The sequence below is a fragment of the Hippocampus bargibanti genome, linkage group LG05, assembly GCF_051943395.1.
Source record: "Hippocampus bargibanti isolate YZ-2025 linkage group LG05, ASM5194339v1, whole genome shotgun sequence".
Classification (NCBI taxonomy): Eukaryota; Metazoa; Chordata; class Actinopteri; order Syngnathiformes; family Syngnathidae; genus Hippocampus; species Hippocampus bargibanti.
The window spans coordinates 4,934,413-4,955,719 of NC_142738.1; the positions used below are offsets into that span (position 1 = coordinate 4,934,413).

The window sequence follows — 21,307 nt, forward strand, 5'->3', positions numbered from 1 at the left end:
GTGCTCCTCTTCTCTCTGACAGACAGCCACAACCAGGCGTATTCTTGCCTCCCCCGATCACATCATATGACTCCACACAGGAAGAGGAAACAAACTTCCCGTCGGAGACTGGACTCTAAAGCTCGTACATGATTGTCTCTTATCGCCGACCATAACGTGCCCGTCATTTAAACTTGGTGAGTAACTCGTTCATTCGAAATATTGGACGGTTTTATGTCTTAGTGGCGTTATGTAAACGACCGTTTAAAATTGACAAGTGAACTGCCCCTAAACTGCCCCCTTCTTCTATCTTCTACGTACGCCGGTGTCTGGTGACAGCTGCGATATGTAAAGCATCGGGATTGACCAATGGCGCCCTACCAATGGCGCCCTACTGCAATGGAAAAATCCACTGTATTTTTCCTATCGATGATCTAGCAAAGAAATAATTCCGCCCGTTTTAACGAGCTTTGTCTTATTTTATACCACGACGAAAATAGATTGGATCAATTGATAGATTTCCTGGTGAAAAATCTTCGAGTTCAAGTTCGTAGAAATACATCGTCAGCACACTCCTCACCGCCGTCCAGATGCATTAAAATAATAAATTGAAAATACACTCTAATGCCATTTTAAACACATTGTATGTAAAACAAAGCAACATTAATGCAATTTCTTTTCCGCGCAATTCATACCTGGAACCGATTTTTTTTTGTCGAAAGTGCATATACAGAAAAAAACAACAAACAACGTGTGTTGTAAAATGAAATATTGGGATTAGAATACACTGGTTTAATGAGCATTAAAGTATAAAAAACCGTTGAAAGACAATTAATAACTGTTTGGAGCTTAAGCATGTTCAAATGCTTTGGCAAATGAATACTGTATTACCGCAAGCATTTGTCATGAAAAGTTGTCAAACGAGTACGACATGCTTGTCGAGTTTTTTTTTCTATACACAACAAACAGTGTGTGTGTGTGTGTGTGTGTGTGTGTGTGTGTGTGTGTGTGTGGGGGGGGGCTTTAAATTTCAAATTTGAACTTCATTCCAAAATGTTAATTGTCATCAGTGTGAGGTGACCGTCTGTCTCAATTCATTAACTTTACGATCATTATCGTGGGGTTTAGCAGTATTATTCCTCATATATTGGTTCTCTAAATGATTAAAAAACACATTGCTGTTGTTGGCACTTGACAATGGATAAAAGGGGAAAAGTAACCATCCCAGTTTTGTTATGTTGTCTGCTGCCTAAAAAAACTGTGTTCGTGACAATTTATCATAGCCACATCCATATCATGGTACCATTGAATTGTCAAAGGAAAAGTATAAATAAGTTTAAATAAATAAATAAATATGATAATAATCTATTTATTTATGCGACAGTACTAAGTGTGCATTCACAACCTGCCAGTGCCACCAACGGACTGAGTGTCAAAACAGAAAAAGTATCCACAAATGCGTCGAAATAAAACAGGAGTGCGACAAAATGAAAACGGAACAAACATACAATTTTAATGGGAAAGAGATTTATGACAATTGTATTACTAGGAATGCCATATTTCTTGCTTTACAAACAAATCAGCGATTGATTATTGTTATGGCTCGACCTTCAATGACTGCAATGTGCATATTCTCAACAGGTTTTAAGTTCAAATAAAATACATAATAGATCGAGGTAAATTATTTTTATAAAAAAAAGTTAGTGATCTTATGCATACTTATATGGTATATAATTAACATTAAATATATATGTATTTGTGGCTTTATTGGCAGGGAATTTTTATTTAAGAAAGTTCCACTTTTTTTTGTCGTGTTACAATCGACGCATGTGTATTACGTCACGCAGCGGTGGGCGTTCGTAGGGTCGGTGGTGACGTCGCACAAACATGGCGGCACAGCGACTCCCAGAGTCTTGTAGCATCCCGGCAGAAATAATTTAACTAAGTCGTCCAAAGTCGCCTGCCCTTTCACCTTCCTTCTCACCACACATGACACGACGCTCGAGTGAGTTTTTCCTTTGCAAAAAGTAGAATAGATTTTGGAAATTAGCACATTAGCTCGTTCAAATGATCGAAATTAGGGTGTCAGATTCTTCTCGAAAAACATGTTTGATGAAGTGCACGTCTCGTAAATAATGTCCGACAAGTGTGAAGTGAAGATTGGAGGTTTTTGATGCACGCCCACAGAGACTTGACAGCTTCCGAGTGAGGGAGAGACAAGGAAAAGTTGTTTTACGTCTGAGATCGACCCCCTCCTTCCCCACTTCCCATGTGCAACAGGCAGGATGACGAGTACAGCTTGACGGGCTTCAGCAGTAGCGGACTCGTCAACATGGGCATAAAAAATGACACTGCAGCAGAGGACGATGGTGAGCGGCGTCTCATCAACTCGTCATCATCGGACACCCTGTCCCGGAAGCCCTCCACGCAGCCCTTTGTCTTCGTGCTGGCCTTCTTCTCAGCCCTGGGTGGCTTCCTCTTCGGCTATGACACCGGTGTGGTGTCGGGAGCCATGTTACTCCTTAAGCGAGAGATGAACCTCAACACTTTGTGGCAGGAGCTGGTAGTCTCCAGTACGGTGGGGGCAGCTGCCATCTCCAGCCTGTGCGGTGGCTTCCTCAATGGGGTGCTGGGGCGGAGGAAGTGCACGCTGCTGGCCAGTTTCATCTTCACTTTCGGCGGGTTGTTCATGACGTTCGCGCCCAACAAGGAGGTTCTCCTCGTGGGCAGGATCATAGTTGGCCTGGGGATTGGTGAGTTTATGTTGGTAATCGCAAGATTTTTTTGAAACTGGAGATTTCAATGGAAATTAACAAGATTAAAAAACAAACAAACCATGAATTAACTCAATCACTGCCATTCTCGAATTTATTCGGGAATTGAAAATATGACGTAGAGCGCCATTCCCGAATTTGTTTTTTCATGCTTGGGTGCCGATAAAGCGCTGGCCATGGCCTCCCGCAAGTTTTTTTCTTTTCCATAAGGAGTCAGCATTTCCCTTTTTTCCATGTTAACGCTTTGTTCAAGTTTCAGCTGTTGTTAAAGCGCTATATAAACCAATATGTATGTATTGCATTGTATTTTGGACAGCCACCCTCATTTCAAGCTCATATAACTGCAGACCCATATAATTTAGGAAATAACTCATTTTTTATGATAAAAGAGAGTTCAAAGTTCATACCGCTGAATTCAATGTTTATTTAGTCCTAAAACTCAATATTCTGTGAGTCCTGGAATTCGAGTGAAAACGACAAAAACCCTGGCCCTGGAGTGGACACATTTTTGCATATCGTCTGGCAGTGAATGAGTTAACATACATGTTGGCTCTCCATACGGTCCCTAATTTTAGTTGGAGAAAGTCATAATTTGGATTTTAGTACAACTTAATGAAATAAGTCAATCAGCAAACTAAACATAAAACAAAAATAATTATGCAGAAAGTGCTTAAGATTGAATGACTATCTGTATCTTTGTGTTGTCATCTTATTTATTGAGTTTTTTTGTTCTTTTCACCTCAATATGGCGCCACGAGAGTGGCTGCCTTTTCAGCAGCTCTTGTATTTTGTTTTTCTACTTCTTTCTTTCCTTTCCTCTTCCTTTCATCACTAAATGTAAATTTCTCCACTACAAGACTATTAAAGGCTAATCCAATCCAATTAAGACAAGCACATAGCTTTGCCTGAAGAACATCAACAAGCTTAATGCTAATGCGCAATACAAAACAAACACGAGCAGGTTAAAGAATAGTATTAATGTCTCAATATTATTCCCATTTTTCCCAATTTTTTATTTCTTTTTTCACCCCCCTGCCACTTTCAATTTTGCTGCTACAGATTGCAAATTTCCCCATTGTGGGACAATTAAAGGCTTTCTGATTCTGATTTGAACACCAACGGTGCAGCAACACATGAAGTATGTATTCTTTAGTGTCTGGGCAAACAACAAATATTACTGCATCTTACTAAAAGAGGATTTGTTCCCACCAGGCGTGGCCTCCATGACTCTCCCCGTATACATCGCCGAGGTGTCGCCCCCTCACATGCGAGGTCAACTGGTCACTGTCATCACCGTCCTTATTACCGCCGGACAGTTCATTGCCAGCGTGGTGGACGGCGCCTTCAGTTACATGAAACACGATGGGTGGAGGTAAGTCACGTTGACGTCAATCAACATTGTGCAGCTATGCGGTGCGATTGTAACTAAACAAACCGGTTGTGACAACTCACCGTAACAAAACAAAGATGCGAATAACGTTGTGAAGTGACCTGTCTGTCGGCCTGAGTTGAACTTCGTTTGAAAGGCAGTTTAGCTCTCAGTGTCAGTTTCACACAACGTCGCGTGACACGTTACTTTGTGAGTTATGCTCCAGGCTTTCTGTTTTGGACGTACCATCGTTTTAAATTTTGCTCAGTTTGCCTAATGGCAGAGGTGTGGTGTCATATTTGAATGTTTTCTCTGAAACAAAACACATTCAACAAACGGCACTTGGACATTCCCTAAAATCAAGTACAGACACTCCTCACCTTACGAACGAGATACGTTCCGAGCGGTCGTTCGTAAGGTGAATTTGTTCGTAAATTGCTTCAGTGCTATATTATGTATGGAATGTGTGTTTAAGTCAAGTATAAAACACGGAGGCTCTAACAGTCATAAAATAAATTCACACCTACTGTCCTACGACAACATACAGTATATCCATGGGTCTTCAGTACGCCATTACTAAAGCAGTGTCAGAGATGTTCGATCGGACACTGTGGACAAAGACTCGAACCTCGAAAGATTGTCTTTTACTGCCGGCAGGAGACGCAGCCATTCATGACAGACGTCTGAAGTCTGCAGCCCTCTGCCAAGCTATTTATTGAGAGTATATGCAAATTTAAGTGATACATTAGTAAAACATAGTTTTCTTGATTAGAATACCACACCTCTTGTGTTCTAAGCACGAACAGCTGTAAGCAATAAAATATTGTCTTTTCCATGAACTAATAAATTTGTAACCTGGCTAATGAGCTCTTCCTGTGAAGGAGTTTCAAGTCATAAATTGCTCCTGTGGTAAAGGAGTTTCCCAAGTCCTAAATTCTGTCCAAGGCCAGATCTCCTAGATGAAGATGACAGTTTAACAAGCTGTGTCTGTTGACCTCAGATTGACCCCAGGTTGTCTGTGCTTCAATTGTGTATTCGAGTCACACATGTTGACTAAGCATATAAAAGCATGAAACCTTTAAATATAATCACTTCTTATTCTACATCAAGCAGCCATTACTTTTTGTTATGCATCACGTCCTCCTGGAGTGTCAACTGGGAAGAGGGATTTCCTCCCCGCCCACATACTCTACACAGCCAATCGCAAGCAAGCTCGGCCCGAAAAAGGCGCGCAATACAAAATCTTAAAGCATCTCTGTCCAAATATTTTTTTGACATAATGTACCCCCAAAATATTTAATATGTACCGTACTATCATTCGTGACTCAAATGTTTGTATGTTGGAGAGTGTCTGTAATGTAGCAAATATCTGTTAACTGTCTGCCCGTGAAGGACTTTGAGATGAATTCGTGTGTGAGGTCTAACTATTAGCACACACATATGATCGCACAAGTTAAAATTCTATAGGCAGTTATGCTATTAGCCTCTCAATTCGCTTGTTTAATGTTATTATTTCTTTGTTTTTTGGCCAATGATTAATTCACGCTTAACAATACTTAGTAATTACTTTCCGGAAAAAGGTATGGGGCGATTGTGATGTTCAAAACAAGCTTTGCAACATCTTTTTTTTTTTTTTTTTAGTCCGTGGGAGTTTAGTTTCTTTATGATGAAACAAAACAAGCTTTTAAACTCTTTTTTCCCCCCCAGTATTCAAGAGCCACGTCGTCGTGTCATTTTAAGCTTTCCACAGTTAACTACAGGAATTTAAGTGACAATAACAAAAACCCTGGCACTGGAGTGGACACTTTTGCTGATCATCTGGCAGTGAATGAGTTAAATTGGATATCTTTGGCGGATTCGACTTTCATAGCTCTGTGATAATCTTTGCGTTGGCTTGTTTATGTCACACACACACACACACACCGCAATGTGGTCATGACTCAGCACATAATGACTTTTTTATTGCGGTAATTTAATAGTTAACAAACTCAGCCCTATGGGTTGTAATGTAAAGCTGCGCATGTCACCGCGATGGGCTTTGTACTACCCAATTATAATAACAATAATACAATGTATTTCTAAGCCTCTTTCAAAACTCTCAAGGACACAATTGTTAAGGAAATTAAAAAAAAAAGAATTAGACTGACAAATAAATTCTAATCAATAATTAGAAGAAAGACAAAATAAAATTAATATTTGTCTGGATCTTCCCCTCCCTTGAATCTCCATTTTTCATTGCTCCAGGTACATGTTAGGTCTGTCAGTGCTGCCCTCCATCTTGCAATTTGTGGGCTTCCTCTTCCTGCCCGAGAGTCCCCGTTGGCTTCTGCAGAAAGGCCGGAAAGAGGAGGCTCGCCAGGTCTTGAGTCGCATCCGAGGCTGCCAGGACGTGGATGAGGAGTTTGATTATATCCGGACCAGCATTGAAGAGGAGGAAAAAGAGCTGAGGGGAGGTGAGCTGGGGACAATATCAGCTGTCAGTCTGTTTCATATTTAATAATAATAATACATTTCATTTTAAGCGCCCATTAGTATATCATAATATATATCCAAATAGAAAATATATATATATATGTATGTATATATATATATATATGTATATATATATATATATGTGTATATATATGTATGTGTGTGTATATGTATATGTGTGTGTATATATATGTGTGTGTATATATATGTATATATATGTGTGTGTATATGTGTGTGTATATGTATGTGTATATATGTGTTTATACTGTATGTATGTATGTATGTATATACAGTAAAGTCTCGTTATATCGATATTCAAGGGAGTCCGAAAAAATATCGATATAACCGGGACTATCGATATATCCGACCCTGTTTGCATGTAATTTTCTCCGTGCGTGCATAGAAATAGTATCGATATAACCGGGACTATCGATATATCCGATATCGATATAACGAGACTTTACTGTATGTGCATAAGAACATTTTTGTAGTAACATATGTAGTATTCTCTCCAGTTGTACATGTACATATCTTTATAGAGTATATATTTTATTAGTTTTTTTTAGTACAAACTAATACATGTTACTTATACAAGCCTTAAAGGACAACCAACGTCTCTGGACAAGTTGTGTCCATAATTTGTAAAATGGCTTCTACTGAGCGTATTTAATAAGATTCCACCGCATATATCTATATTTTACGTTTTAAGACTTGCGCTGAATATTCAGGAAGTCTTGTTTTTGAGTTGGTTACAAGTCCGTACGTGACGTCACTTGACCATAAAAAAGACGCATTGTCGCGGTCCTTCCATCACGTCAATGTATTTTGCTGTACTTGTTTGGTCTGGTGACCTCGTGTTGCACCCAAAAGCCACCAGAAGGCCAGAAGAGGGCGTCCAAGCGACATATAAGGAATTTATCAGCCTGTGTAAACGGAGGTGATGTCGCCATTTTGTGCCTCTTTTTTTTGGGTGAGAGATTTTCCCCAATGTTGCCTCAAAATGGCACAAATAAATTCTTTAATCGTATGTATGCTTTCCTCTTCAGAACCATTTGAATCATTTTCATAACTGGATGTGTAACAAGAAAGCATATTCTCCGAATTTGTAGCCATTGTTTTGATTCAATAGCAATGCAAGGCGTCTTGGTGTGACGTCGGTTGTCCTTTAAACATACTTATAGAATCCTTAAACATACATTACATACAAAATATAGCGCAGAAGCAACTTATGAACAAATTCACCTTACGAATGACTCTTCAGAACGTATCTCGTTCGTAAGTTGGGGACCGTCTGTATGTATTTTTGCAAGGAAATCAGTTGGGGATTTTGTCATTTGAATAGTTTGAATCGGGTGAATTATGCGAATTGAAAATGTAAAATGTGTTTTTTGTTCAGGCGGGATCATTTTTCTGCGCATCCTTGGCCATGGGCCCACTCGAAGGGCTCTAATCGTTGGTTGCGGCCTTCAGATGTTCCAGCAGTTGACGGGCATCAACACCGTCATGTCAGTCTTCCCTGCCCATTTTTTAAATCTCACTTTCTGACGCCTTGTATGACCTTCTCTTCTTCTCTTTCCAGGTACTACAGTGCCACCATTCTGCAGATGTCGGGTGTGCGTGATGAGAGGCAGGCCATCTGGTTGTCTGCCGTCACCGCCGGGACCAATTTTGTATGCACGTCCCTCAGCATCTGGCTTGTGGACAGAGTCGGGCGCAGGAAGCTAACGCTGGCTAGTCTCACTGGTGAGTTCTGACAGTGAATTACTCAACTCAACTTATGTATACTTATGAGCATTCAATGTATATTTTCACTGTATTTATTTTATTATGACTATTAACTAATTCACTGCCATTCTCGAATTTATTTGGGAATTGAAAAGTGTGATGTGGAGCGCAATTGTCGTTTTTTTTTTTTCTTGCGGGGGTTCCAATAAAGCGTTGGTCAGACCTCTGGCAATGTTTTTCTCTTCCATGAAGGGAGCAGCATTTGCTTTTTTTCCCATGTTAGCGCTTTGTTACAGCTTCAGTTGTTGTTAAAGCGCTATAAAATGAATATGTATGTATTGTATTGTATTTTGGACTGCCACCGCCCATTTCAACCTCAGATAACTCCAGACACTTATAATTTAGGAATTAACTCTTTTTTTTTCGGATGAAAGAAGAGAGTCTAAGGTTATGAAAGTGCTATGTAAATCAATATGTTTGTATTGTATTTTGGTCATGACTCCATTTCAAGCTCAGATAACTTTCTTACGCTGCATTGAATGTTTATGGAGTGCTAAAACTGAATATTCTGTGGGTTCTTCAATTTGAGTGAAAATGACAAAAACCCTGGCACTGGAGTGGACACATTTTTGCACATCGGCAGTGAATGAGTTAAGAACAGTCAAGTATGAATTATTTTAGCGGACTATATTACCGGGTGGCATGGTTAGCTTCTGCACAAAGACTGCTGGGATAGGTTCCAGCACACACTCATTACCGCTTCCAGTCTGCAAATATTTCATGTAAAAATGTATACAAAAATGAATAAACTCAAAATCATATTGATGTATCGTTTTGTCAGAGACCAAAATAACAAATTGAGAGAATTGCAACAACAACAAAAATGCCTTTGTCTTGATCATAAATGTAGTTGATTTAACAAATCTAGAAACACAGTGCCTCAACTTGATTAGAATTGGGTTTGAATGATCATGTATTGACACAATAGGTTTCAGGACCCTATCGTATGCATCCATTATCATACTTTTTAAATGTTTAAAATTTAATTTACATATTTTTTTAATATTTTGATGGTTGTAGGTACAGCTCTCAGCCTCAGTGTTCTGTCAGTTGGCTTCTTGCTGTCAGCGCAGTATTCTCCCCCTGTGACAGTACATCCACCCGACTCCCACAACTCCTCCTGCGCACAGTATGGGTAAATACAAATCCCCTGGCTCTGATAATATTGCTTTTTTTTAAATTTCCTATTATAGACGCTCCCTAACTTATGAACGAGATATGTTCAAACAGTCGTTCGTAAGGTGAATTTGCTCATAAGTTGCTTCAGTGCTATATTTTAGTATGGAATGTATGTTTAGGCTTATATACTGTAAGTATGTTTAAAGGACAACCGACGTCACTTTTTTGTTTTTTAACTGACATCAGAAAAACGTTTTATAGCATCTAAAATACCCAAAACACGCAGGCTGAAATTTTTAGTCAAATGCAAAACACAAATAAAAATGACTTAAAGCACAGGTGTCAAAGTCAAGGCCCGCGGGTCAAATCCGGCCCGCCACATCATTTTTTTCGGCCCGCGGAAGCAAATCAAAGTTGTTAAATTCCATGATGATTGCTAAAATCTGAGCCAAAATTTCATATTTTTGGATGTCAACCACAATAAAAGTCATTATTCTTGACTTCAGATTTGAAAACGAGTTATTCATTAATTTGCTGTGTGCTCTATATGTAATATTTGAAGGGATTTAAACATTCTAATGGGTTCCCCAAATGCATAACGGCCCTCGAGAGGAAACCATAACTACAATGTGGCCCGCGGCAAAAAATGACTTTGACACCCCTGACTTAAAGTGTCCAAAATCTGCAAAAAATTGAGCTGCGAATTGGGCATTTTCAGAAAGTCCCGCCCCCAGTTGGTGACGTCACCCCAAGATGTCTTGCCTTGCTCGAGAATCAAAACAATGGCTTCAGATTCGGAGAATATGCTTTCTTTTTACACATCCAGTTATGAATATGATTCAAATAGTTCTGAAGAGGAAAGTATAAATGTTTGCAATCGATTAAAGGAGGTCTTCAGGGTCATTTTGACGGATCAAGACTGATGTGTAGTGTCACAGAAAATGCAGAAGATGGCGGCAGAGCTCCTTTGGAAATTGTTTTATTCCTCACCTTGGAATTTTTGTCAACAAATATCAAAGAGTTGTCTCGTAAGATACAACGATTCACCATTGCGTTATTTCTGTGTTTCCCTTCTAATTTCGCCATCAACACAGATCAACACGAAGTTTTCAGACCAAACAAAGTACCGCAAAATGCATTGAGGTGATGCAAGGTATATCCTTACTCGGTGAGGGGCGTTCCTTCAGTGACGTAGGGTGAGGACTCGTCACCAACTCAAAATAAGACTTCCGGAATATTCAGCGCGAGTCTTAAAACGTAAAATATAGCTATATGCGGTGGAATCTTTTTAAAATACGCTCAGTAGAAGTCATTTGAAGCCATTTGACTAATTATGGACACAACTTGTCCGGAGACATCGGTTGTCCTTTAAGGTTTATATAAGTATGTAAAGGCTTTTTTAAGTAAACTGTATTGGTTTGTACTGAAAAATAAACATTTAATAAAATATATGCTCTATCAAGTTATGTACATGTACAACTGGAGAGAATACTACATATGTTACTTTTTTTCGAACATACTTCATAACTCGAATGTTTGAAAGTAGGGCAGCGTCTGTATATACGTCTGGTCTTCATGTATCCTTGGTTGCTCTCACCAGTTTCTGCGGAGACTGCATGTTGAATCCCGCTTGTGGATTTTGCTACCACGAGAACAGCAGTGGTGTTTTTGACTCCACCTGCCTGCCCGTCAATCCAAAGACCACCGAGCACTCGGCGTGGGGATGGTAAAGTTGCCATTTTGACGCAGATTTTTTTGATGGGAATGTTCAAGGGAGATGTTTATTGAAAGCTGTTTGAATTGGATTGTATTTACCTTTATTCGTCACACAGTGGAGAAATTTACATTTCACAACAGCAAAGTAATGAAAGGAAAGAAAGAAGTAGAAAAACAAAATACAGGAGCTGCTGGAAAGGCAGACACTCTCGCGGCGCCGTCTTGAAGTCAAAAGAACAAAAAAAAAAACTAAATAACATGACAACACAAAGACAGAGTCTTTCATTCTTCAGCACTTGCTGTTCCCTCTCTGTGACATGAAGCAGTTCTAGATAATAATAATAATAATAATAATAATAATAATAATAATAATAATAATAATAATAATAATAATAATAATAATAATAATATTTTATTTATAAGTGCCTTTCAAAACTCTCAAGGTCACTTTACAGTCACAAGATAAGTCAGTGAGCAGTGGCAGCCACACGCGCCAGCCTTCACTCAACCCGTAAGTAATTGAAAAAGAAAGAAAGCTAGCTAAAAGATAGCTAATAGCCAGCTGGCTAGCGAAGTGAGCTAATATATAGCCAACTAGATAACCAGCTAGCCATCCAGATAGCAAATAGCTAGCTATCTAGCTAGGTAGCTATTCAGTTGGATAGTTTGATCAATAAAAAGAAGTGAAGAGAGGAAAAAAATCAGAAAGTCATTAGCGTGCTACAAAAGATTTCCCCTCAACTTGTGCAGTCAAAATCAAGAACAAAGCGATCAAGAGAAATGGATTTGTTTGCAAATATACTGCTAAAGCCATTTTCAAGAAGTTTGATGACATTATTTGTTTTGTTTTTTTCTTTCATTGCAATGTCATTTGGACAGGTGTGCCAACCAGACGGAGACGCTCGAAGGTCCTTTCTGGGCCTACAACTTTTGCCCTACGACTTATTCTTGGATTGTACTGATGGGCCTCCTCCTCTACTTGACTTCCTTTGCACCAGGTCTACAAATACGCTTTTAAAACCTTTTTCAGCATGGCGCGTCGCAGGATGTGCTTGCAGGTGCAAGCATTCTCCGAAAATAAACCCGTTTTACATGTCGTTTAACTGAGGTGGAGCAGACTAAAGAAAAATGTGGGAATGATTGAAAGGGCCGTTGAAGAGTCAGGCGATACGATATGATGATAAATTAACTCATTCACTACCATTCCTGAATTTATTTGGGAATTGAAAAGCATGACCGTGAGCGCCATTCCTGAATTTATTCAAGTTTTTTTTCTTGCGGAGGGGTGTGTTTCAAGCTTCGGTCAGACCTCTGGCAATGTTTTTCCCTCCCACGAGGGGGCAGCATTTACCTTTTGTAGAGCCTCCCCCACTTTCAATGCAGATAACTCTACAACTAAGTAAGCTCGAAATAAACAATATCTGATGAAAGAAGAGAGTTTACGATTGTTAAAGAGCTATATAAATCAATATGTATGTATTGTATTGTATTTTATACATCTGACCCCATTTCAAGCTCAGATAACTCCAGACCCATACAACTTAAGAATTAACTTTTTTTTTCTGATGAAAGAAGAGAGCCTACGATTGTTAAAGCGCGATATAAATCCATATGTATGTACAGTATTGTATTCTATTTTGTACATCTGACCCTATTTCAAGCTCAGATAACTCCAGACCCATTTAACTTAGGAATTAACTCATTTTTTTCTGATGAAAGAAGAGAGTCTAAGGTTTCTAACGCCGTATTGAATGTTTATGTGGTACTATAAGTCAATATTCTGCGGGTCATGCAATTTGAGTGAAAATGACAAAAACCCTGGCACTGGAGTGGACACGTTTTTGCACATTTTTTCGTCTGGCAGTGAATGAGATTATATGCTTATATTTGTATGTTATAATTTGTATTTATTGATATACTTTTTGTTCTTCGATTTCACCCTTTCTTAATTTTTGAATTGGGAATTGTTCCCATATTTGGCGAATGTTGATGTTCTTATTAAAATACCATCACGGTTTGGTTCGTCTGGCAGTGAATGAGCTAAAGTGCGAAAAATTAAACGCTGTTTTAGCCAGTAGGTTCTTTAAAAAAAAGTCGTACGTTGTCTAAAATGTTTAAAAAAAAATACTAAATGGGACTTTTTGTGTGTCAGGAATGGGGCCCATGCCTTGGACTATCAACTCTGAGATCTACCCACTGTGGGCCCGCAGTACCGGAAATGCTTGCTCAGCCGGAGTCAACTGGATCTTCAACGTGGTCCTCTCGCTCACCTTTCTTCACATTGCAGAGCTCATCACCTATCAAGGTAACCAAAGAGGCTGTCAAAAATGGACGCCGTTTAAAGTTACCATCAACAACATCAATTTCAACTTTTGAAATACAGTGATACCTTGGCTTACGAACGTTTTAGCTAACGAACTTTTCACTTTACGAACATTAAATTCGCGAGAATATAATCTTGGCATACAAACTATTTTTCGGGAAACACACGAAGCGCCACAATGAGTGATGTGTCATTCGCGAACGAGACGGTTCTGGTAGCTCCTCAAATGGCAGCCGGCTTATTTTTTTCCTCTATTCCCCACCCCGAGTCTTCGGTTAAAGCCGCACGTGATTGGTCAAGATCCATGGGAGAGGAGGGAGGGGACACACGCAGCAGTGAGCGGGGGGAGGGGTTACAGAAACACACACACACACACACAAAAGGGAGACGACAGAGCTTGAAACAATAAAAACTAAAGTGAAATGGTGAGAAAATGGATAGAAAACAGTGAATTTTGGAGAGTGTAGATTGCAAGGTTAAAATATCAAATCAATCAGGCTCCACAAATAACCCGCACAAGCCATCTGTGCAATTTGAAGAGAACATACAAGCAAGGGAACCAACTATTAATGAAGTTTCTAGTGTGTCTGCCTGCGTGTGTTGCTGTTGCAATATCACAACTTCTAAGATGTACAACCCAGAGCTCTTTGAGACACTTTATGCAAAAAGCTATCCATTCCATTAATTACAATACCATAGTACATTTATTATACATAAAATTAGATTTATTGTGTGTAGTTTTAAGGCTTATTTAGTTGAAAATTTTGTTTTATGGGGACCTGGGAACAGATTATTCTCATTTTAATGGATTCCTATGGGAAATTAATATTTGGAATACACACTTTTTGCCTTACACACACTTTCTGGGAACCAATTAAGTTCGTATGCCTAGGTATCACTGTATTTTAATCTTAATCTTAGTGTGGCCTTTATTATCGGATTTGGGGCTTCAAATGTTTGTTTTGAAATTGGACTTGGGGTGGTTCGTGGGATCTTGGAATGAACCTGATGCGTTTCCCCCCTTGCTAGGCATCTTCTTCGTATACATGGGCTTCACCGTGCTGGCTGTGTTCTTCGCGCTGGGCTGCCTGCCCGAGACTCGGGGCCTGCAACTTGAGGATATTGAGAACCTATTCACGGGACCTTTCTGTTCCTGCGGCACTTCCTCCAACCTCAACAATCAGAACATCCAATACATCCGGGTAAAGGGAAATAATTACCTCCCATCTGACAACGACACCTCCGACATAGACTAGAGTGTGGCATTTGGGATTTTGGCTTTTTCTATCTGGCTTTATTTTTTTGTTGGTTTTTATGAGGACTGTTGAAGCGCAGAGGAAAAAATTAACTGCCGCCCTCTAGTGGTGAAGAACACAAATTGCACAAAATTTGCACCTACAGTGAGACCTCAACTTACGAACTTAATTGGTTCCCAGACAGAGTGCGTAAGGCGAAAAGTGTGTATCTCAAAAAAAAAAAATCCCATAGGAAACCATTAAAATGGGAATAATCCGTTCCCGGGTTTCCATAAAATATACTTTTCAACTAAATAAGCCTTAAAACTACACACAACATACCTTATTTTATGTATAATAAATGTGCTATCGTATTGTGATGGTCATTGATGGCTTGATGGAATGGCGTTGGAGGTCGAAGGTCAAAGGGAATTGCTGTTTGGAAAGAGGCGCATTACATGACGACTGTAATTAAAGAAATAAACTGTTCTGTAAAATAAAGTTTTATTGACCTTTTTGATGGTCGTTGATGGCTTATGGAAGGAGAGTCACCTTCCATAAGGACTGTTAGTAACTTAACCTCTGGTGCTGTTCGGTCGTGTGCTTCCGCCGAAGATCACTCCGCCAGCCGTGGTGGGTGTGTATTATGAAAATAGTGCTTATTATAAGGTTTAATTTTCATAAATTTGACGTTTGTAAGACAAAAAGTTTGTAAGTTGAGGTGTTTGTAAGTTGAGGTCTTACTGTATTGATTTTTTTTCTTTTTTTTTTCTACCATCCCACTCAGGCAATTCTGATCAGTCTGTGGCTTCATTTCACCCGGGTACACCTTTCGTCTTACATTTTGTTTAGTTACTGTGGATGGATGGACGGACGGACGGATGGCTAGATAGATCGATAATTGGACATACAACGTTCATAGAGAGTGTCAGAGATGTTCGGTCAGACACTGTGAACAAAGGCTCGAACACAGGAAGATTGTCTTTTACTGCCAGCAGGGGATGTAGCCATTCATGACCGACGCCCAACTTCTGCAGCCCTCTGCCAAGCTATTTGTTGATAGTATATGCAAATTCAAGTAATAATAATAATAACCATACCATAGCACATTTATTATAATACATACATATATTAATACCACGGCCCTGGACGTCCCAAGTACCAACAACTATAAAACAACAGAACATGGACATTTTAATTGGTTGCCCATTCCATGAACTGATAGATTTGTAACCTGGCTAATGACCTCTTCCTGTAATGGAGTTCACCAAGTCGTAAATTAGTCCAAGGCCAGATCTCCTACATGAAGATGACAGTTTAACAGGCTGTGTCTGTTCACCTCAGATCGACCCCAGATTTTCTGTGCTTCCATTTTGGGCCTTGTGTTCAATGGCATGAAACTTTTAAATACGATAACTTCTTTTCTCTCTATCACACAGACACATAAGTGATAGTTGCCGTGCAATATGAAGTCCCAAAAATAACTCAATGCTCAATCCTCTGACCCTCTTTGACAGTTTATATTGAAAGGATATATTGACCACACCAGTTTAGTCAATCCTCCAGTTTCTCTTGATTTGATAGTCTACACCCCAGGTGAAATGCTGTTTTTTGCAGAGATTCAAATCACCGCCTTAAAGTGCTGTGCTTTCAAAGAAACAAGTGTTGGACAAAAACCAGCGGATTATGACTGTTTTTCACGTGACGGTAACAAATGATTCTCAAGCCTTCAGATAACAATGCACGACAGTTGGGGTGTGAAAAGCCACAGAAAGATTACTTTTATTACTTTGACATTATTACTGGCACACTCCACCAACACAAGTGCTCTACATTTTTAACCAATGTCTTATTTTTTGCCATATTTCAAAAATATGATTCAAGTCAGTTCAAATTTCGGTTGTAGATCACCAAACACGGCACTTTAGCTGTTCAACCACTGAACACAATTACAGATATTATTACATTATTACCGAACACTCCATTGACATGATAAGAGTACGGTATGTTCTTGGACCTTTGCCTTATTATTTTCACTGTATCTCCACAAGCAGTTCTGTTCAGTACTGTACATCAGGATTGAAGAAGAAAAAAAAGACTACAAACAAAGCTTGTCATCTTGCAATTCTTGCGCCATCCCAACAAAAAAGTCCCGTATTAAACAGAACTGTATTCTCAGTGGAGATGGGGTTTTTGTTGTTTACTATTTTTTTTTAAATGCATTCCTGGGTCATGCTCATGTTTTGGTGCTTTGGTGGCGCACTTTACAAAGTAATAGTATTTTATTTTACTGCTTTCATTGTTTGACTAAAAGTGGCTGAAATGTTTTTAGAAAAGTCCGGAATTCAGCCCAAAGGACAACGGAAAGGTGGGCTTGGAAAATGGCATAGCCTATATCACTGTAAGTAAAAAGCAATTAAAAAAAACTAATACCAACAAATGAAAAGGCATAAAATTTTGATTGCATTGAAGCACCTTGGCAATGTTAGAACCACATGTAATTCGTTCACTCTGTCGCTTTTCTGAAATGTATCCCCCCCCCCCCCCTCTGACCCCACAGCTGAAATGACCAACTTTTTATACTGAGCACCTTATGCTACACATTGCTTTGGCATGTAGAAGAGTGCCTTACGAGTATCCAGTGAGACTCACTAGATGAGAGGTTATCTCAGAGTTGGGCAAACTACTGTGCTTGAGGGCCACATCGCATTTTTAAATGGGATAAATTTACAATGTCATTTATAGAGAGGGTGAAACATAGGAGGTAAATTGTGTATAGAATTAGTTTAAACAGTCATTAAAAATTGCTTAATGAAATATTTTTTTTTAAAAGATGTAACATTGTACTTTTTGATTTTAACAAAAGTACATAAATCAACAAAGGATTTCATGAAATTGGAAAAAAACAGTAATACTGGATGTCAATTTTGATTAGGGGGAACACAGATAAATAAAACTATTGCAAGGCTCTTGATAATGTACACATTTAAAGGACAACCGACATCACTTTTTTGTTTTTTTAACTGACATCAGAAAAACGTTTTATAGCATCTAAAATACCCAAAACACGCAGTATGATATTTTTAGCCAAATGCAAAACACCAATAAAAATGACTTAAAGTGTCCAAAATCTGCAAAAAATTGAGCTGCGAATTGGCATTTTCAGAAAGTCCCACCCCCAGTTCGTGACGTCACGCCAATACGTCTTGCATTGCTTGTGAATTAAAACAATGGCTTCAGATTCGGAGAATATGATTTCTTGTTACACATCCAGTTATGAATATGATTCAAATACTTCTGAAGAAGAAAGCATACATGTTTGCAATCGATTAAAGAATTATATGTGCCATTTTGAGGCAACATTTGGGGAAAATCTCTCACCCAAAAAAAAGAGGCACAAATGGCGACCTCCAGTGGCCACCTCCGCTTCCACAGGCTGATAAATTCCTTATATGGAGCTTGGATGCCCTCTTCTGGCAGCTTTTGGGTGCAACACAGTTCTCAGACCAAACATTTACAGCAAAATACATTGACGTGATGGAAGGACTGCTACAATGTGTCTTTTTTCGGTCAGGGGGCGGTCCTTTCGTGACGTCACGTACAGACTCGTCACCAACTCAAAAACAAGACTTCCTGAATATTCAGAGCGAGTCTTAAAATGTAAAATATGGCTATATGCGGTGGAATCTTCTTAAAATACGCTCAGTAGAAGTCATTTGAAGCCATTTTACAAATTATGGACACAACTTGTCCGGAGACGTCGGTTGTCCTTTAAAGCATGTGAGCGCTATGTGGCCTACATGACATACTTAGCCCGCTTCTGTGATAAAGGATGTCCTTTTTTTCAAACACTGAGACAGCAGTGGCATACAAATATGTCTTCCGTGAATTTTTGATCATCTTTTGATATGTTCAACTCATTCACTGCGATCAATCCCAGTTAGGATGCATGTTTGGTTAGCCTCTCTGGTCATCAATGCCAGTGAAGAAATTATTGTGAAAGAGACTGATACAATCTGAATGTAAACCATTTATCGTACACATTAAATGAATAATATTTTTCATCAAGTGGCTCACATAGTTGAGCTCAGTGGAGGTGAATAGGAAAAGGAATTGGTTGTATTCATGATGGGATTTATTTTAAATTGAATGATATTTATATATATATTGTTGCTGTCCAATAAAAGGCCTTTTTTGTTGTTATACCCTCCATTTTTGGATTAAAAAAACATTGCAAGATATAGGAGTTATTTTTTGGGGCCAGCAACATAATGATTTCATTATATCAAATGCAGTATAATATGTTGTTATTTTTGTAAAATGTTGTTTTTGGTGACTTTGAAGTTGCTTAAAAACCAAATTTTAAAAACAAGTCATTGTAAAGTTCTTATTCCCGAAAGGAAATAAATAATTTAAGCGCTTTTAAGATGTCAGTGTGTTCTTCCCCCCTTTTACCAGTATTTTTTTAACCAGCCGTACAAATTTACGTTATTTCTGAGTTTCACCACACTAAATGGCCCTTTGTTAATTTCATCAAAATGGCGTCACACGTCGCTGACACCAGATGTCGCCAGAACTCCACCATAGTCCCCAATGCCGAACATTTAAAACCCCGAACCTCCTCTTCTCTAATGTATTAGGGTCTGTGCATGCATGTGCATGCCTCCAACAACACTAAGCAACCGCGAGGACATCTTGTCAGAATGATACACGAGTCAGAGGAACAAAAACGTACTCGTGTGAACATCAAATATCTTAAAAACACCTCCTGCTATGACGTTGGTTGCATTTAAAGTGCACATCAGAAAAGTGGACGTTTGGATTCGTAATTGTATATATGTATTTTTATTTCAATGACTACAGTAGAAACCGTAAAAAAAGTGAAATAAATCTAAATAGTTTATCGAAGAAGACTAAATGTGTTGTCCGCTAGTTATGACGACACGAGAAGGGGCGCGGCTTAGTGACGCATTGCGGTTCCCTCCCCTCCCGCTGGCGGTCCTGCACCCAGCGCGTGCGTGCGGTTGCGTGCAAACCACACGTTTGTTTGCGTACGCGTTCACGCCGGCTGTGCTGATCCCGGTTAGCCTGTTAGTGGTGCTGGCTGTGACTTGCGCACGCGCGTGGATGCATCCGCGGCGTATGCGCAGGTTGAAAAAAAAGCCACACAAAACAAAACGTCTTATTTTTTGGGGTTCTTTTTGGGACATGACGGCGAATTTTTACCCCTTTCAAATTTGAGAGGATTACGCGAGGAACCATGACGCCAGGCCAGGATGAAAGTTCGGTTCGTGTGGCGTTGAGGTGAGTCCACTTCTATATTATTTGTATATGACACCTGTCAAGCTAACTCGCTAGCACCTGCGCGGTAACACCGAATCACCCACCACCGGCTTGGAACATGGCCTGGGGTCTCTATATGTAGGCCTAGTTCCAGTTATGGTCGGTCGGCTGGTACTGTGGCCCTGGGTGCAGGTGTTCGGGAGCCGAGAGGATGGTCGTGGTGGTGTAACGGTCGCGGATGAAGCAGACGTGGAGACTGAGCGTCTGAGTCTGTTTGGAGACGTTGCGGTGTCTCTTCATGCACTAAATTTGGGGGCCCACCAGTTAGCTCGTCAGCGAAGTTCATAGGGTCGACTTGTTAAGATTGTGACGTAAAGGATGTCGTCATTTCTTGTCTCGCCCTTTAGTCACTTTGGCATTTATCTATCTATCTATCTGTATATCTATCTGTCTATCTCTCTATCTGTCTATTTGTATATCCGTCTTTCCGTCCAGTACAATGCAATGTGTTCTATCAGTTCTACATACAGCGGGGCTCGTCAATATCGGTACATTGACACAATTCTCACTATTTTTCACTAAAATAAATTCAAAATCCAAATCTGGGAAAGAGTATTGGGACGAGGGTTTTTTGTATACGTGGCTCCCGTTAATTTCATACATGTTAAGTCTCACGATTTGGTCGTGAGACTCCTGATTTTGATTAACTATTGACACAATACAGACAGTTCATTTGCATACCTGTCAACTTCGACGTTTTCCCCGTATTTTATACGTTTTTTTCATCATTTTGAATTGTGTACGGCGTATAACTACAGTAAAGTCTCGTTATATCGATATTCAAGGGAGTCCGAAAAAATATCGATATAACCGGGACTATCGATATATCTGACCCTGTTTGCATGTAATTTTCTCCGTGCGTGCATAAAAATAGTATCGATCTAACCGGGACTATCGATATATCCGATATCGATATAACGAGACTTTACTGTATTTTTATATGATAAAAAAAAACAAATCTGCGGTTATCGAGTCTATGTCGATGAAGCCTGATATGCGCATGCGTGTCACATTGTTTTCGTTTTATTTTGTATTTCCATTTCCGTATTCGAAGTCCGGTATTTGTGTTGCAATCGAGGAATCAACTAGTTATAAAGTAGAGGTAAGAATCGGAGAACCGCCAATTAAAAAGAGAAAAACTCTAGGATCGGGTCGCCACCAAAAAGAATGGGAGTCTCCAAAGTGAATACGC

General features: G+C 39.4%; 2 protein-coding genes across 18 annotated transcripts in view; both read left to right on the forward strand.

The window, feature by feature from the left end:
• The first annotated feature begins 36 nt into the window (after nt 1–36).
• Nucleotides 37–19,198, forward strand: LOC148897584 (proton myo-inositol cotransporter-like). Of its 6 annotated transcripts, none has more exons than XM_088995906.1 (12): nt 37–176; nt 2,260–2,732; nt 3,966–4,125; nt 6,367–6,575; nt 7,991–8,099; nt 8,174–8,337; nt 9,400–9,514; nt 11,099–11,224; nt 12,094–12,212; nt 13,367–13,519; nt 14,567–14,739; nt 17,105–19,198. In XM_088995906.1, exons 2-12 carry the CDS (start codon nt 2,312–2,314, stop codon nt 17,213–17,215), a joined length of 1,860 nt encoding a protein of 619 aa, XP_088852032.1. In that variant the 5' UTR covers nt 37–176; nt 2,260–2,311; the 3' UTR covers nt 17,216–19,198. The 6 variants fall into 6 exon arrangements, 5 of the variants coding, with proteins under 5 accessions (XP_088852032.1, XP_088852033.1, XP_088852030.1 ...); XM_088995907.1 differs by lacking the exon at nt 37–176 and adding an exon at nt 1,837–1,984; XM_088995904.1 differs by lacking the exon at nt 37–176 and having other exon boundaries at nt 2,003–2,732; nt 17,105–17,173; nt 17,333–19,198.
• Nucleotides 19,199–19,778: 580 nt separating this feature from the next.
• The window catches only part of kif21a (kinesin family member 21A), a 44,970-nt gene continuing 43,441 nt past the window's right edge, over nt 19,779–21,307 (forward strand). For 9 of the 12 annotated variants that reach the window (XM_088995889.1, XM_088995890.1, XM_088995891.1 and 6 more), the window contains exon 1: nt 19,780–20,076. In XM_088995889.1, coding sequence (XP_088852015.1) covers nt 20,033–20,076 — 44 coding nt within the window. In that variant the 5' untranslated portion in view covers nt 19,780–20,032. Of the gene's footprint in view, nt 20,077–21,307 lie in introns of all 12 variants that reach the window. The other 3 variants (XM_088995887.1, XM_088995894.1, XM_088995888.1) reach the window with 1 other exon arrangement.